At 41.5% G+C, this 16,454-nt stretch overlaps 1 protein-coding gene across 1 annotated transcript in view; it reads right to left on the bottom strand.

Moving 5' to 3' along the window:
• CFAP54 (cilia and flagella associated protein 54) overlaps window positions 1–16,454 on the bottom strand; it is a 373,056-nt gene that overhangs the window by 194,161 nt on the left and 162,441 nt on the right. The window contains exons 31-38 of the mRNA XM_060195585.1: window positions 16,163–16,280; window positions 15,726–15,823; window positions 13,569–13,799; window positions 11,517–11,659; window positions 8,019–8,200; window positions 3,844–4,071; window positions 1,313–1,536; window positions 748–883 (exon numbers count right to left, since the gene is read on the bottom strand). Coding sequence (XP_060051568.1) covers window positions 748–883; window positions 1,313–1,536; window positions 3,844–4,071; window positions 8,019–8,200; window positions 11,517–11,659; window positions 13,569–13,799; window positions 15,726–15,823; window positions 16,163–16,280 — 1,360 coding nt within the window. The remainder of the gene's footprint in view (window positions 1–747; window positions 884–1,312; window positions 1,537–3,843; window positions 4,072–8,018; window positions 8,201–11,516; window positions 11,660–13,568; window positions 13,800–15,725; window positions 15,824–16,162; window positions 16,281–16,454) is intronic.

Genomic DNA, 16,454 nt, shown 5'->3' with positions numbered 1-16,454 from the left:
GTCATCACCTCAGTAAGAGTAGTAATGTGGATGGGGAACACAGGAGGTTCAGGCCTGCTTCTGCCCCACTGCAGGGCCCTACCCTTTTCTGTCCTTGAGCTAGCACACAGTCTCACTGCAAGGCTCATCCGATAGTGCCATTTCCAACAGACCTTCCCGATCACCACGGCTGCAGGCCCCTGGGCCCACCTCAGCCTGCTGCTAGCCCACTGGCTTTCTTCAGAGAATTTAGAGTGCTTAGAAATATCACCATCTGTTTATGAGTTAAGTCCTCTCCTCTGAAATTAATCTTGATAAGCAGGAAGTTAGACAATATTCTCCCCACACAGGGTGTGCAGCCTGCTTCCGACTCACCAGCAACCTCTGTGAGAAGACAAAGTCCTCGGCGGGTAGCTGCACCTCCTGAAGCACTCAGACTGGGGATGGGGGAGCAGGAATCGGATCTCAACCCCCATTAGTGTGGTGACGCCTGGGCAGGACATGGCCTGTGATGCCATAGGCAGTGGTACTGGCTGGTAGTTTATATGTGCGTGTTAAGTTAATAAATAGGGCAGGACAGACAGGAAAAAGGCTCCAAACCCCAGGTTCAATTCCACGCCCCTACACACACACACACACACACACACACACACACACACACACACACACACACCACCACTAGTAGAGCTGAGCAGTTATCTAGTAAAAGTAAGTAAATAGTAAAAGAAAAGAAAATCATAATGGCACAAACAATAGAAGCAAACCTACTTTCTCTTTCTGTCGAGATTCATATAGTGCACAAGGCTGCTGGGTAATATCTGGACCCTTGAACTTGTTGATTCTTAGAAGAAGCTGGCGCTGTGCAAACACCAGGAGTGGTGTCACTTGCTCTGTATACCTCTCACTGCACAGGGGGAAAAATGTGTGTTAAGAGCAGTAAACACTAATTAAAACACATCTTTTTGGGAGTCAGGTGGTAGCACAGTGGGTTAAGCGCAGGTGGCGCAAAGCGCAAGGACCGGCTCAAGAATCCCGGTTGGAGCCCCCGGCTCCCCACCTGCAGGGGAGTCGCTTCACAGGCAGTGAAGCAGGTCTGCAGGTGTCTGTCTTTCTCTCCCTCTCTGTCTTTCCCTCCTCTCTCCATTTCTCTCTGTCCTATCCAACAACAATGACATCAATAACTACAACAACAATGAAAAAACAACAAAGGCAACAAAAGGGGAAATAAATAAATATAAAAAAAAGAAACCACAAGTTTCTTTAAAAAAAATTTAAAAACACATATTTTCCAGTGAAGCCTGTCACTGTTGATCACCCTTGCAGTAGTACTCACTGTGAAACTGAATTGAACATAATGGCCAGTGACACTAGATTTTCCCATCTTTCCACTTGATATAAAAGTTCCAGAGATTTTAACACAAAGTCATGGATCCACTTTAAGTCGACCACATTGACGTCATCCAAAGGATGCTCAAATGTAAGGCTAGAACCACCATTATCATTTTTAATATTTCCATAGCAGCTTGGAACACTGAATTCTCCCTTCTCTTCAACAACCTGCAAGCAGCATATTGAAAACAACTGGGTCATTTCAGATTTTACTCTATGCTTTGTTAGAAAGACTGAATGTGATCAGCAAAATATGACACAGAAAAAATGAACAGAAGAAAAATTACATTGTATTACGCAGATCAAAAGTTGATAGGCTTATCCAACAGAATGTTTTCAAAGCATTCCCTGAGTTGAATATTATCTTTCCTAATTAATATAACCTTGCCAGCTATTTTACGGTTATTGTTTTTGTGGTACATCTTTTCAGTGTTTTATTTTCAGTTTACTTACTGTTTTATATTCAAAGTATGTCATTTGTAGACAAGGACATGTCTTTCTTCTTATCCAATCCGTTTCTAATTTTTAACCAAGGGTGTTTAATATATTTAACATTTAATGTGTCAATAGTTATTCATATGACTGAGTTAGATTTGGTATATGTCATTTGTTTCCTATGTTTTCCCCTCTGTTCCTTTTTTCTGATTTCTTTAGTTAACTGTCTACTATTGAAGTCTTGTCTTTTACTACACTAAAGAAATCAGAAAAAAAAGAATAACCTTTGAGAGCCCAGAAGTCCCACACCTATGGACATCTAATCTTTGACAAAGGTTCTCAAAAAGGAGAGTCTCTTCAACAAATGGTGTTGGAAAAAATGTGTTGAGAAACACAGAAGAATGAAACTTAATCACTATATTTAACCAAATACAAAAGTAAATTCCAAGTAGATCAGGAACTTGGTTGCTAGACCTGAAATGATCAAATACTTAGAGGGCAATATTGGCAGAACTCTTTTCCATATAAATCTTAAAGACATCTTCAATGAAACAAATCCAATTACAAAGAAGACTAAAAAAAATAAATAAAACAATGGGACTACATCAAATTAAAAAGCTTCTGCAAAAGAAACCACTACCCAAACCAAGAGACCCCTCACAGAATGGGAGAAGATCTTTACATGCCATACATCAGATAAGAGGCTAATAACAAAAATAAATAAAGAGCTCACTAAACTCAACAACAAGAAAACAAATGACCCCATCCAAAAATGGGGAGAGAATAGACAGAATATTCACCACAGAAGAGATCCAAAAGGCCGAGAAACACATGAAAAAATGCTCCAAGTCATTGGTTGTCAAGGAAATGCAAATAAAGACAACAGTGAGATACCACTTCACTCCTGTGAGAGTGTCAGACATCAGAAAAGGTAACAGCAGCAAATGCTGGAGAGGGTGTGGGGACAAAGGAACCCTCCTGCACTGCTGGTGGGAATGTCAATGGGTCCAACCTCTGTGGAGAACAGTCTGGAGAACTCTCAGAAGGCTAGACATGGACCTACCCTATGATCCTGCAATTCCTCTCCTGGGGATAGACCCTAAGGAACCCAACATATCCATCCAAAAAGATCTGTGTACACATACGTTCTTAGCAGCACAATTTGTAATAGCCAAAACCTGGAAGCAACCCAGGTGTCCAACAACAGGTGAGTGGCTGAGCAAGTTGTGGTCTATACACACAATGGAATACTACTCAGCTATTAAAAAGGGTGACTTTACCATTTTCAGCACATCTTGGATACAGCTTGAAGAAATCATGTTAAGTGAGGTAAGTCAGAAACAGAAGGATGAATATTGTATGATCTCACCCTTAGGCAGAAGTTGAAAATAAGATCAGAAGGGAAAACACTAAGCAGAACTTGGACTGGAGTTGGTGTGTTGCACCAAAGACTCTGGGGTGGGTGGGGGGAGGGTTCATGTCCTGGAACATGATGACAGAGGACCTAGTGGGGGTTGTATTGTTATATGGAAAACTGGGAAATGTTATGCATATACAAATTACTGTATTTACTGTTGACTGTAAAATATTAATCTGCCAATAAAGAAATAACTTTTTTTTTTTAGTGAATTGAATTTTCATGGGGCCAGGTGGTGGTACACCTGTTAATCACTGACATTAAAGTGTGCAAGGGCCCAGGTTCAAGCCTCTGGTCCCCACCTGCAGAGGAAAGCTTCACAAGTGGCGAAGCAGTGCTGCAGGTGTCTGTCTCTCTCCCTCTCCAAACCCCTCCCCCCTCAGTTTCTCTGTCACAATCCAATAATAAATAAAATTTTTAAAAAAGAAATTGAATTTTCAGGTTAAAAAATGCATAGTTAATCTCAATTTGTGTATTGTGATCCAAAAAGTAAGGAGATACAAATGAAACACAGATAAAGCAAATAAGAACAAAATAAAAATATTGGTGTCTAACCCCAGGCTTCATAGTGAAATAAGTATTTTAATTCAATACAGTGAAAATAGTTACCCACATACCCTTACCTTAATAGCATTGACATTTTGTAGTTCTATTAACATTTCAATAAGTGATTCTGCTCCCAAGTAGAATGGCAAAACAATGGTACAGAGGAAAACATCCTGGTTAATGGGATACACTTTATAAAGATCAGCTATCTGTCTTTGAATTATTTGTAGCTCCTGAGTGTAGTTCCAAAGGGTCCGACAACAGTTCTGAAGAAGAGTCCAATAGCCACCTCGATAAGCAAGCACCTAAAATAAACACAACACTGAGGACACACAGATTCTAAGAGTTGCAGCTCTCTGAATAACTTCTTTTCACATATATTATATGAGCTAACTTTAAAAAAAAAGCATAATTTGAATATACCACTTGTATGTACTAGAAACTAGTAAGACCTGTATAGACATTAGCTTGTATGATATAACAAGAACACCCGAGATCCCAGGGAAATAGTTCAGCGGATAGAGTGTAGGAATTGAATGCCTGAAACCCTGGATTTGATCCTCCTGCTACATATGCCTCAAAGGTAGCCTGGCTTCTATATCTGTATCTCTTGCTTATGTGAAATGTTGTATTGTATATGGATGAATCAAATGACTTCTTTTCCAAACACAACACCTGTGGGCATGAAATGCTAATTCAAGGGAACAGATGCACGAAGGTATGTGACAGGTCTTAATGCCTAGTGGAGTGCTCTCAGCAATTTAAAAGAGATGCTATTGTAGTCTTCAGGACAAAACTGATAACACTGGAAGTGATCGTACTTAGTGAACTAGTAGGTTAAAGACAGAACTATCAGATAGTTCCACATACATGTGGAATATACAGAATTGAAACACATGAGTTTATAAGACATGTTATGCATGTACAAACTATTGTACTTACTGTTGAATGTAAAACATTAATTCCCCAGTAAAAAAAAAATCAGAAAAAAAAGAAATTTAGCCAAACTTTGAAAGAATAATGATGGATATTATTTTATCATTGCGGGGGAGGGGCACACACACAATTTTAGTGGTGGCTGTGGTGTGGATCTATACTATATTATCTTGTAATCTAATAAATCACTAATAAAAAACAAAATAAAATACGAAAAGTAGGGAGTCGGGCGGTGGCGCAGTGGGTTAAGCACAGGTGGCACAAAGCACCAAGGACTGGCGTAAGGATCCCGGTTCGAGCCCCCGGCTCCCCACCTGCAGGGGAGTCACTTCACAGGCAGTGAAGCAGTTCTGCAGGTGTCTGTCTTTCTCTCCCCCTCTCTGTCTTCCCCTCCTCTCTCCATTTCTCTCTGTCGTATCCAACAATGAAGAACATCAACAATGGCAATAATAATGACCACAACAAGGCTACAACAACAAGGGCAACAAAAAGGGAGAAAAAACGGCCTCCAGGAGCGGTGGATTCATGGTGCAGGCACCGAGCCCAGCATTAACCCTGGAGGGGAAAAAAAATACAAAAAGTATATACAGTTAATTATCAATACTTACAACAACAAAAAGACATGGACATACTGGCCCAAAGTCATGAAAGTATGAAGTGGTGAGTCAGAGACTGCACACCAGACATCTGGCTCCCACGTTGCTGAGGTTCTAGAAGCTGGGACTGTCCCTTAATTAAGCAAGAAAAACTGAGTCCTCCCTTGTTCTGTTTCTGTTTACTAGGAAAGAGTCCTATCAGATATGGAGATGAATAAAATAAGGTTTCAGGGGAAAGTCACAGAAATGACATAGAATTTGACCAGAGCCTGAAGGGCATGTTTGGAGTCAAACGAGTGAACAGAAAAGAGGCCCTTTCTGAAGAAGTGGTTTAGGAGCAGAGACAGGCCTGTGGAGCAGTTTAAGTTGTGTGAAGGCAGAGTGTAGTGTGGGGAGGAGGAGAGCTTCTAAAGTCAAAGGTTCAGGGAGCAAGAGCAGACAGGGCACCCCTGGGTCTGGTCGGAACTACCCTTGGTGCCTCGTGGCCACAGAGCGCAAAGGGAGCAGGTTACGCACGCACGGGCAACAGGCTCCGACTCCTGAGTGGTGAGTAGAAGCCAGGCCTCCAGGGGTATGAAGTCAGTGGGAAAGACGAGAGGTGAGGGACCAGGTGGTGGCACACACTACAACCAGCAAGTGCCCGGGTTCAAAGCCCCTGGTGAAGCAGGGCTGCGGGTGTCTCTCTCCCTCTCTATCCTCCCCTCCACTCTCAATTTCTCTCTGACTCTATCCAATAATAAATTAAATTAAATTAAAAATTAAAGAAAAGTAAAAGATAAGATGAGAGGGCCTGGGCATTGAACTCCGGTCCTTGCACACTTTAATGAGTGTGTTCAACCAGCATGCCATCTCATAGCCACCCTGCCCTCATAGCTGCCATTTTCTAATCATTCACCAGCACAGTAAGAAATGCTGCTACAAGGATATCCAACCCCCACACACATTTGTTCATTTAATAAAGCTGGGGTGGGGGTGTCACAAAACTTAAAAAAAAGAAAAGGTGAGATGAAGTGAGATACTTAAGGTCAAGCCAAGGGTGGATGTAGATTTACTCTACATTAGTTTTTAAATCACCCCAAGGACAACTTGGGAGCAAAAGTATTCCTTTCTTCTCTCAACTTTTTTTTTTTTAATCCACTGAGACTCAGTGATGACACTATGAATCCACTGTTCCTGGTGGCCATTTCCCCCATTTTATGGGATAGGGCAGAGAAAAAGAGAAAAATCAAGAGAGGAGGGCAAGACAGAGATGGGGAGAAAAAGATAGACACCTGCAGACCTGCTTCACTGCTTGGGAAACGTTCCCCCCTACAGGTGGGGAGCCGGGGACTCAAACTAGGATCCTTGAGCTTCACACTATATACACTTAACCTGTTGTGATACCACCTAGCCCCCCCTTCTTCTTTTTAAGATACAGGGAGGGAGGGAGGAAAGGAGAGAGAGATAGAGAGAGAGAGATTGAGATTGTGTGTGTGAAAGAGACCACAGCTCCAAAACTTCTTTCAGTGCACTGGCGGCTAGCCTCAAAGTGGGGTCACATGCATGACAAAGCAACATAAATGAGTTGTTTCACCAGCTTCCTTTTGCCTCTGGACAGATGTGGAAATATATGCTCTTCCTGCTAAGCAAAAAAAAAAAAAAAAGGAGGAAGCAAAGGTCTTCATAATAAAATGAAAGCAATTCTGAATTCAATAATCTACTACATTAAATCCCCCAATGAAAATAAATAAATAATTTTTAAAAATAAATTGAGGGAGTCGGGTGGTGGCGCAGTGGGTTAAGCGCAGGTGGCACAAAGCGCAGGGACCGGCGTAAGGATCCCGGTTCGAGCCCCCGGCTCCCCACCTGCAGGGGAGTCGCTTCACGGGCGGTGAAGCAGGTCTGCAGGTGTCTATCTTTCTCTCCCCTCTCTCTCTGTCTTCCCCTCCTCTCTCCATTTCTCTCTGTCCTATCCAACAACAAAGCAACATCAACAATGGCAATAATAATAACCGCAACGAGGCTGCAACAACTCGGGCAACAAAAAAGGGGGCAAAATGGCCTCCAGGAGCGGTGGATTCATGGTGCAGGCACCGAGCCCAGCAATAACCCTGGAGGAAAACAAACAAACAAACAAACAAACAAAAAATAAACTGAATAAATAAACAATCCCCCTGTGTTTGGGGCTCGTACAAAATAAAATAATAATAATATACCGTATCATGTTTAAAACCGAAGAGAGACAAGCATCTGCTAAAGCACACAGGCTGCAGAAGCAGGAAGTCGGGGTTGGGCCAGGGTTTGCCTGTGACCCGGAAGGCCCCTTCCTACTGCTGGGGGAAAGAAAGTCTTCAGTCCTCCCTGGAGAGAATGGAACTTGAGTGAGGACCCGGGGTGTCACCAGAGAAACTAATGAATGGCCTAAGTCTGGCAAGCAGCAGCCCAGGGTCATGTGAACACCATCCACAGCTGTGTGAACAAGGGCAAAGGCCACCTCAGCTCTGGGGGGTGGGGGGGGGGGGGTCACATGGCTGATGAGCAGAGGGTCGTGACAGTGGCTAGAACCACAGGACCACTGGAGGGAAACTGCAGGCATGACTGGCACAGAGTCCAGCACGTCTTGTCTCTAGGCTGAAACTGAATTCTGAATACTGAATGAACGACCCCACGTGCCTCGCTTGCCCGATTCGTGGGCTGAGATCTATGTCTACTGTTTTAGTGAATGTCAAGGCCCACGTTACCATTGCTCTCCTGCAACACAAAAAGATTCTTGTGAAATGTTCCAAGAAACTCAAATGTCCTGCGCGGTCCTTCTCCTTAGTACTGACAGTTGACTGAGAGTCTGAGTCGTAAATCGTTTGTGCCTTGCTACTGTTTTCATCAGTCATTTTGGAACTGAAGAATATTGAAAATTCTTCTGCATCTATGGTACAAAGGTAAAGTCGAATGTTACTAGAAACATAAGAATTAAGTTCAGAAAACACAGTCAGTAGATGACCACACCAAAGGAGTCATGCACAGTCTCTTCCTAAATGGACACAGGACGGGACTAGCACAGATACAGTGAACACGAAGTCAAGCCAGTGTTTAGAGAAGCAAAGTCTGTGTGTGTTTTTAAATATATTTTATTTATTTATTTATTTATTTTTATTGTTGTTATTATTGATGCCGTTGTTGTTGGATAGGACAGAGAGAAATGGAGAGAGGAGGGGAAGACAGAGAGGGGAGAGAGAAAGACAGACACCTGTAGACCTGCTTCACCACTTGTGAAGCGACTCCCCTGCTGGTGGGGAGCCGGGGGCTCCAACCGGGATCTTTACGCCGGTCCTTGCACTTTGCGCCATGTGCGCTTAATGCAAAGTCTGTGTTTTTAGACTTAGATTGGGCCTTTATGGGTTGCTGTAGTGTAGCTATGCACAAAGAAATCGGAGAAGATGTTTCAGGCAAGGATGATGGCTAAAGGCACAGGAATGGTGGATGCTGGAGTGTCAGTCTCCTGGAGGGAACAGTGACAGGATCCTGCTAGCAGTCCCTTAATTTCCTCCACCCCAAAAAGGTCATCCCCAGCACACATAGCTAGAAGGTTAAGTGGCATAGTCTGGAGTTAAGTGACATAGCAATTCTAGACTCTCATTCTCTGGTTGGTGCAATATATAAAAAAAGAGATTTTTGTCTCTTGCTGCAAACAAACATTCCCTTAGAATTTCACATTAAATACTGTCTCAATAGAATATTCTATTGGCAATGTCATGCAAAGCTTTATATATTTTAAAAAAAAAGGTTCTTTAAGGGTAGCATGGGATGCAGAGTTCTGGTGGTGGGAATTATGTGAAATTGTACTCCTCTTATCCTGTGGTCTTGTCAATATTTCCATTTGATAAATAAATTTTTTAAAAAAGAAAGAGAAAGCTCAAGATGTTACATATTATTATCTACACAGGAAACTCAGCTTCTGGGGCTGGGTGGTGGCGCACCTGGTTGAGCGCGCGTATTACAATGCGTAAGGACCAGGGTTCGAGCTCCTGGTCCCCACCTGCAGGGGGAAAGCTTTGCAAGTGGTGAAGCAGCGCTGCAGGTGTCTCTCTGTCTCACTCCCTCTCTATCACTCCCTTCCCTTTTGATTTCTGGCTGTCTCTATCCAATAAATAAAAATTAAATCAGTTTCTATGACTCGGAAATTTACTTTCAAAGACTTCAATATTCCTACTATGGCATAAAGGTACCGGTGAAATTGAATCTACCCTAGGAGATTTAGAAAGGATGTCAAGCACCTTAGCTGTGCATCAACACTCCTGGGAAGTAGTTAGCTGGCTTGTGAAGCATCCTGACCAGCAGTTAAGTTACAAAGCATTCAAAATGTCATTATTAAACATCTACATAGTAGGGGCTGTAACAGCCTAAAGACAATAGAAGCAAATGTTCACTTGTGGAATTAGTTCTATTTAAGGAATCATGTCACCACTTCAATCCAGGGTCCTGTTCACCTGCGTCTCTCCACCTCCTGGAGGTCCCTCACCTGACCAGATGACAATGTGGGTTGGCCCTGTCATCAGACGAGTAATGCATTCAGGGCCAGGTGGTGGTGCATCTTGGCTGATGCCATGGTTGACCCACACATGCCATGTGCAAGGACATGTGCTCGAGCCTCTGGTCCTCACCTACAGGGGGGAAGCTTGACAAGTGGTAAACCAGTGCTGCAGGTGTCTCTCCTCTCCTTCCCCTCTCAATTTCTCTGTGTCTTATCAAAAAAAAATAATAAAGTAAAATAAAAAAGGAAATATGACCACCAGGAGTGAGAGCCCTGTAGTACAGGAACTGAGCCCCAGAGTCAACACTGGCGGGGAAAAAAAGGAAAAAAGGAAAAATATACATATGATGGCAATACCACAAAAAAGTATAGAAAATTTTAAATACAGCAAATAGTAATCTCCTAAATGCAATGCACTACAGTTCCTGGCCAGTGGAACCTGTGTGTCTGTGTGGTGCGTGTGTGTGCGTGTGTGTGTGTGGCATTAGTGAATAAAAACCAAAAGGCAGGGTTTGGGTGATGATAGCACAGCAGGTTAAGCGCACATGGCGTGAAGATCTGGCATAAGGATCCCGGTTCAAGCCCCCGGCTCCCCACCTGCAGGGGGAGTCGCTTCACAAGCAGTGAAGCAGGTCTGCAGGTGTCTGTCTTTCTCTCCCCCTCTCTGTCTTCCCCTCCTCGTTCCATTTCTCGTTCCATTTCTCTCTGTCCTATCCAGCAATGACGACATAAATAACAACAACAGTAATAACTACAACAACAATAAAAAAAAAAAAAAACAGGGAGTCGTGCTGTAGCGCAGCGAGTTAAGCGCAGGTGGCGCAAAGCACAAGGACCGGCATAAGGATCCCGGTTCGAACCCCGGCTCCCCACCTGCAGGGGAGTCGCTTCACAGGCGGTGAAACAGGTCTGCAGGTGTCTGTCTTTCTCTCCTCCTCTCTGTCTTCCCCTCCTCTCTCTATTTCTCTCTGCCCTATCCAACAACAACAACAATAATAACTACAACAATAAAACAACAAGGGCAACAAAAGGGAATAAATAAATTAAATAAATATTTAAAAAAAACAAGGGCAACAAAAGGGAAAATAAAAAGAAAAAAGGTCTCTGCCCCATTCCAGCTCTCTAGCCCTATTCTCAACTCTGACACCATCTTCCCAGACATTATTTTTATTCCACCTAAATGTTCCCTATCAGGATTAGGCAAAAATGGCTAAAGTCATAGGCCCCTTGGAACATATCCAAAAAAGATTTCCTAGCTTCTTCCCACCAGAAGAGCTCAATTTCATCTTCTCTATTCCTATGTTTGGGCTCCTGTTTATTTCACAACTTGTCACCGCCTTTCAGCCACAGTTGCAAATACTAGTATGACGTCACCCTGACTTCACTGTGTCTGCAAGTCTCACCTCCCCAGAGCTTTACCCTACTAGGAAAAGACAGAACAGGCTGGGAGTATGAATTAACCTGCCAATGCCCAAGTCCAGCAGAGAAGCAATTACTTTCACCTTCTGCATCCCCAATAGAATTTTGGTCTATAGTCCCAGAGGGAGAGAGAATAGGGAAGCTTCCAATGGAGGGGACACAGAACTCTGGTGAAGGGAACTGTATGGACTTGTACCCCTGTTATCTTAAAATTTTGTTAATCATTATTAAGTCACTGATGGAAATTTTTTAAAAAGGAAATCTCATAATATATTAACAAATTTATTTTTACCTGATGGAAAGTTAGCTTTTTTCTTCCTAGTTGTAAAAAGAAAATCAAGCATCACTTTGCAGTTTTCTAAAGTCAACTTTGCTGTCGGTAACACTGTCCCTGAGTTATATAATGAGAACATATTCGGGTCACATGATCGGAAACTGCAAACAGGAAAATTAATATAAAATGATGTAAGAAAAATTGAACTGTATCTGCCAAATACAGCCTACTTTTATTTAAAACATATTTGATAGTACTTGTAAATTTTGCATCACAAAGTATTTGGCACTTAACTAAAGGTAACAAACATTTTCTTGTTAACTTTTAAGATTGTATAATATAACTTTACTCCTAGAAATTTTAGTATCAACATCTATTTCCCTGAAAGGGTCCTTGTGAACAGGAACAAAACATTTACTACATATTCATTCTAATGATCTCTGAAACAATGATTTATGTCAGCTTGAAATCACCTGATTTAAACACAGTTAATTAAGAGATCCATAATACAGAATGCCATGTCATATTGATAGTGTGATTTCCTTTCCAAATCGAATTCTAAGCAGTGAAAACTCCAACAAAATAAAAATATATGTCAAGTACATTAAGAGATTTAATAAGGTGGAGTTAGAATCAAATGAGCTGACACAAGTCAGTAATTGTCTCATTATTGTTAATAACACATGAATGGAGCCATGTGACTGGAAGTTCACGTAAGACTTGAGAGTGTATTCTCAAAGGAATTTCAGGAGTGCTCAGGTAACACTGAGGAAGTTATCCTGATCTGAACAATTTTTTCTACAATGAACCCATGGCTATAACATTTATTTTACAGGTGCATGCATATATGTGTGTATATATTTGTATATGATCTACGCTAACAGATTGCTACATATTTACATATGTATCTTGTTGCCCCCAATAAGTATTGTTTGAATCACCTTTTAATGGTTACATGATATTTATATTGTTTTATCACCTATTTTTAAAATATTTACTTATTTATTTATTCCCTTTTGTTGCCCTTGTTGTTTTATTTTTGTGGTTACTATTGTTGTTGATGTCATCGTAGTTGGATAGGACAGAGAGAAATGGAGAGAGGAGGGGAAGACAGAGAGGGGGAGAGAAAGACAGACACCTGCAGACCTGCTTCACCGCCTGTGAAGCGACCCCCCTGCAGGTGGGGAGCCGGGGGCTCGAACCGGGATCCTTACGCCGGTCCTTGTGTTTTGCACCACCTGTGCTTAACCCGCTGCGCTACAGCCTGACTCCCTATCACCTATTTTTTAATCTCCCATAGTTCTTTCGCCAACCACTCCAATAAGAGTTCAAACGTATGTATTGAATTAATGACAGAAAATCTATATTACATGAGGAGATAGGATCTGTGTTTATAAAAGTTCAAAATAATACCTCCAAATAAAATGAAGACTTGCCTAACTCCTACTAACAGCTACAATTTTGTGCAATAAATATTAATTTTATCTTGGAATCATATTTATCCTTCCACCGAAATCCACATGTAGATGAGTATTTTATAAAGGTTTATATTCAGAACTTCTGTTCGGAAATACTCTGAGATCAGAAACAGGCCAGGTATTCCATAGCTTCGGTAAGCTATCATGAACATTGGATTCTTGAGCATAAAAATATAACCATGTTTATGACGCCGTGCGCTGCGCACTGCTCACACCGTGTACCTGACCGCTGGGTGTGACCGTGTCTATGACGCTGTGCACTGCACACTGCTCACACACTGTACCTGACCGCTGGTGTGACCGTGTCTATGATGCTGTGCGCTGCGCACTGCTCACACACTGTACCTGACCGCTGGTGTGACCGTGTCTATGATGCTGTGCACTGCGCGCTGCTCACACAGTGTACCTGACCGCTGGGTGTGACCGTGTCTATGACGCCGTGCGCTGCACACTGCTCACACAGTGTACCTGACCGCTGGGTGTGACCGTGTCTATGACGCTGTGCACTGCGCACTGCTCACACACTATACCTGACCGCTGGGTGTGACCGTGTCTATGATGCTGTGCACTGCGCACTGCTCACACACTATACCTGAATGCTGGGTGTGAAACACCATATTTTGATTTCAGCCGTTCCCATAATTTTACTAAAAACAAGTTGAAGTATGCATTTGCCAGGTATAGGTTCATCTGAGCTTTCCAAGGTATCTCCTCAAGAAATATTTGATGGAACCTCCTTTTTTTAGCACGAGATAGTACTATAGGATTGAAGGTATCTACCAGGAATCGAAATGCTATTTTTCTAACATCGGATCTCTTATTTCTGTAGAGGAAGAAAGGAGTTTTAAAATCACACAACCTTCTAGATAGTTAATTACAGAAAATATTAGCAAATATAAACACATCAGGAAGTCAGTTGACAGCCCTATTGACAGACCTATATGTGCATTTTATTTTTCTGGCTGTGTATTATACATATATATGGAGAGAGAGAGAGAGAGAAGTGTGAAACTGAAAAAGCAATAGTTTAAACAGTAGACACAAGGACACTACTCATTGCCCTCAATTTTCTCTATTGCCTGCTTTGAACCAGAGATTTCTTTCCCATAACTAAAAGGCCACTTGAAACTAGATAACTAAATTATACTATGCTCATATTTATCAACTAACCTTAATAGTCAACATCATTTCTCATCCATTCTTTGGGAAATGAAACAAAGGGGCATTTTTTAGCATAAGCTAGACTCTAGAGAGAATAAAATATCAACTATAGATGACATGAATCCATAAATGCAACTCAATACATTCTGGAGTAAAACTAGCATTTTAGCTAGCTGTTCAGATTTGAAGTGTAGTCTATACTTGAACATTTCTCTGTCAAGCCTACAAGCAGATCCATTATTTTTACAGTTACACAGTAGTTCACAGGGCCTTATTTCATTTCTCCAAAATGCTTTCATCAATTTTACTCCTTGCTTTTGGAGTGTTACTGCATCTTTTGTTCAGTGTCAGTCTATTTTACATTGGAGAAGAAGGAAACATTTCAATCATTAAGCTAAAGTGTCCTGATCACTGTAACAGATAGTGTGTCTTAGTTTATCCATTCACACACACACACTCTCTCTCTCTCTCTCAAGGAAAGCAGGATGAACGGAATACAATAGATACTGTTGAAATCATATAAACATTTGGAAGGGAGGGAAGGAGAGAGGGAAAGAAGGCAGGCAGGCAGGCAAGAAGGGAGGGAGGAAGGGAAAAAGGAAAGGAGCAAGCAAGCAAGGAAACTACTTCTCAAGCACAGTGCTTATATCCTCATTCAGTGGTAAGGACTTTGCAGTCAATTTCCCTTTAAATCTAGGCAGACAGACTCCTGTGGTTATGTAGAGAAAACAAAAAGGATGAACTAAATAAAACGATAATATACAGATTTTAAGACCAATTAGTTATTAGCAGAATGGCAGGGATAGGGTGAAGTCTTATATTAGGACAAAGAGGACATGTAGACTGGTTTTTAATGATACACACCTGAAACTTACATAATGCAATGTAAGGCGACATCACTTCAGTTTTTAAGTATTAAAAAAAGAATAGGATTAGGGGGTCGGGCGGTGACGCAGCGGGATAAGGGTACATGGCGCAAAGCGCAAGGACCAGCACAAAGCACGTGGACCGACATAAGGATTTCAGTTCAAATCTCGGCTCCCCACCTGGGGGGGGGGGTGCTTCACAAGCGGTGAAACAGGTCTGCAGGTGTCTGTCTTTCTCTCTCCCTCTCTGTCTTCCCCTCCTCCATTTTCTGTCTGTCCTAACCAATAACAATGACATCAAGGACAACAATAATAATAACCACAACAACAATAAAACAAGGGCAGCAAAAGGGGAAAAATAGCCTCCAGGAGCAGTGGCTTGAGCACCGAGGCCCAGCAATAACCCTGGAGGCAAAAAAAAAAAAAAAAAAGAACATGATTAAAATTTACAATTACTACACTGTCTAGCCATACTGCTTCCATTACTCTACTTGACTCTACTCTAATGACTCTATATCATGGCAACCTGTTCATTTATTTTATAAAATTGATCAAGAAGTTCCAGTGTTGTGTTACTTGTGTTTACTTGTCCAGTGAGTTCCTTTCACCAGTGTGTAAGCCCCTCAAAGGCAGGGTCTGACTCACGAGAGCATCCCTAGGACCCACAGTAATGTCCAACACACAGTCACTCTCAAACGCTGACCGATGTAATCAGTGAGTACCTTTCACGTTCCAGCATTTCAGAAATGAACGGATTTTTGGAAAGAAATTCCCTTAGAGTTTCCTTCTTTCTACTTCTTTTTGGCACCACTTCTCCAGGCTTTGGGTGGGAGATAACAAGAATGTTACAAAGCGAACTTAAAAATCTGAGCACAATACTGTGATTTACTCATATTCTAAGATGTTTCTCTCTCCAGATATTGAAGTAACGACTTTATGCCTCTCAATTAAAACGACTACCACAATGATTCTTGTAGATTAAAAAAAACTGATTAAGAGAATTTCGAGAGGACATCATCTTACAAACTATAAGGCATATAGCTACAGGATTATGATTGTTGGCATCTCCTTGTTTCATTAAAATAAATTATTATGCAGTCATCTCTGGATACATGAATCTCTTCATTAGCTTAAAATTTAAAACTCATATGAGACTTACTCTTGCAAACTCCATTAATACAGCTTTGAACTTTTTCAAAGGTTTGGTTGATTTCTTATTGAAAGTAATATTATCCTTATTTTTTGGTCTTTTAATTCCAAGTAGAGAGTCATTTCTCCTAAGACAAAAAATATTTAGTCAGTTTAAAGGGGTTTTTGAGAATTTTCAGAAATATCCCACAATAATAAACCTTTAATAACTGTTGTCACTAAAATTATACAAAAATAAAATCCAAAATTGGTTGTGTCCAAGCATAAGTCAGATTAATATTCCTGTTCATTGAGGAACAACC

This window comes from Erinaceus europaeus, chromosome 7 (assembly GCF_950295315.1).
Source record: "Erinaceus europaeus chromosome 7, mEriEur2.1, whole genome shotgun sequence".
In the NCBI taxonomy this organism is placed as follows: domain Eukaryota; kingdom Metazoa; phylum Chordata; class Mammalia; order Eulipotyphla; family Erinaceidae; genus Erinaceus; species Erinaceus europaeus.
This window is presented reverse-complemented; position numbering and strand designations above follow the sequence as displayed.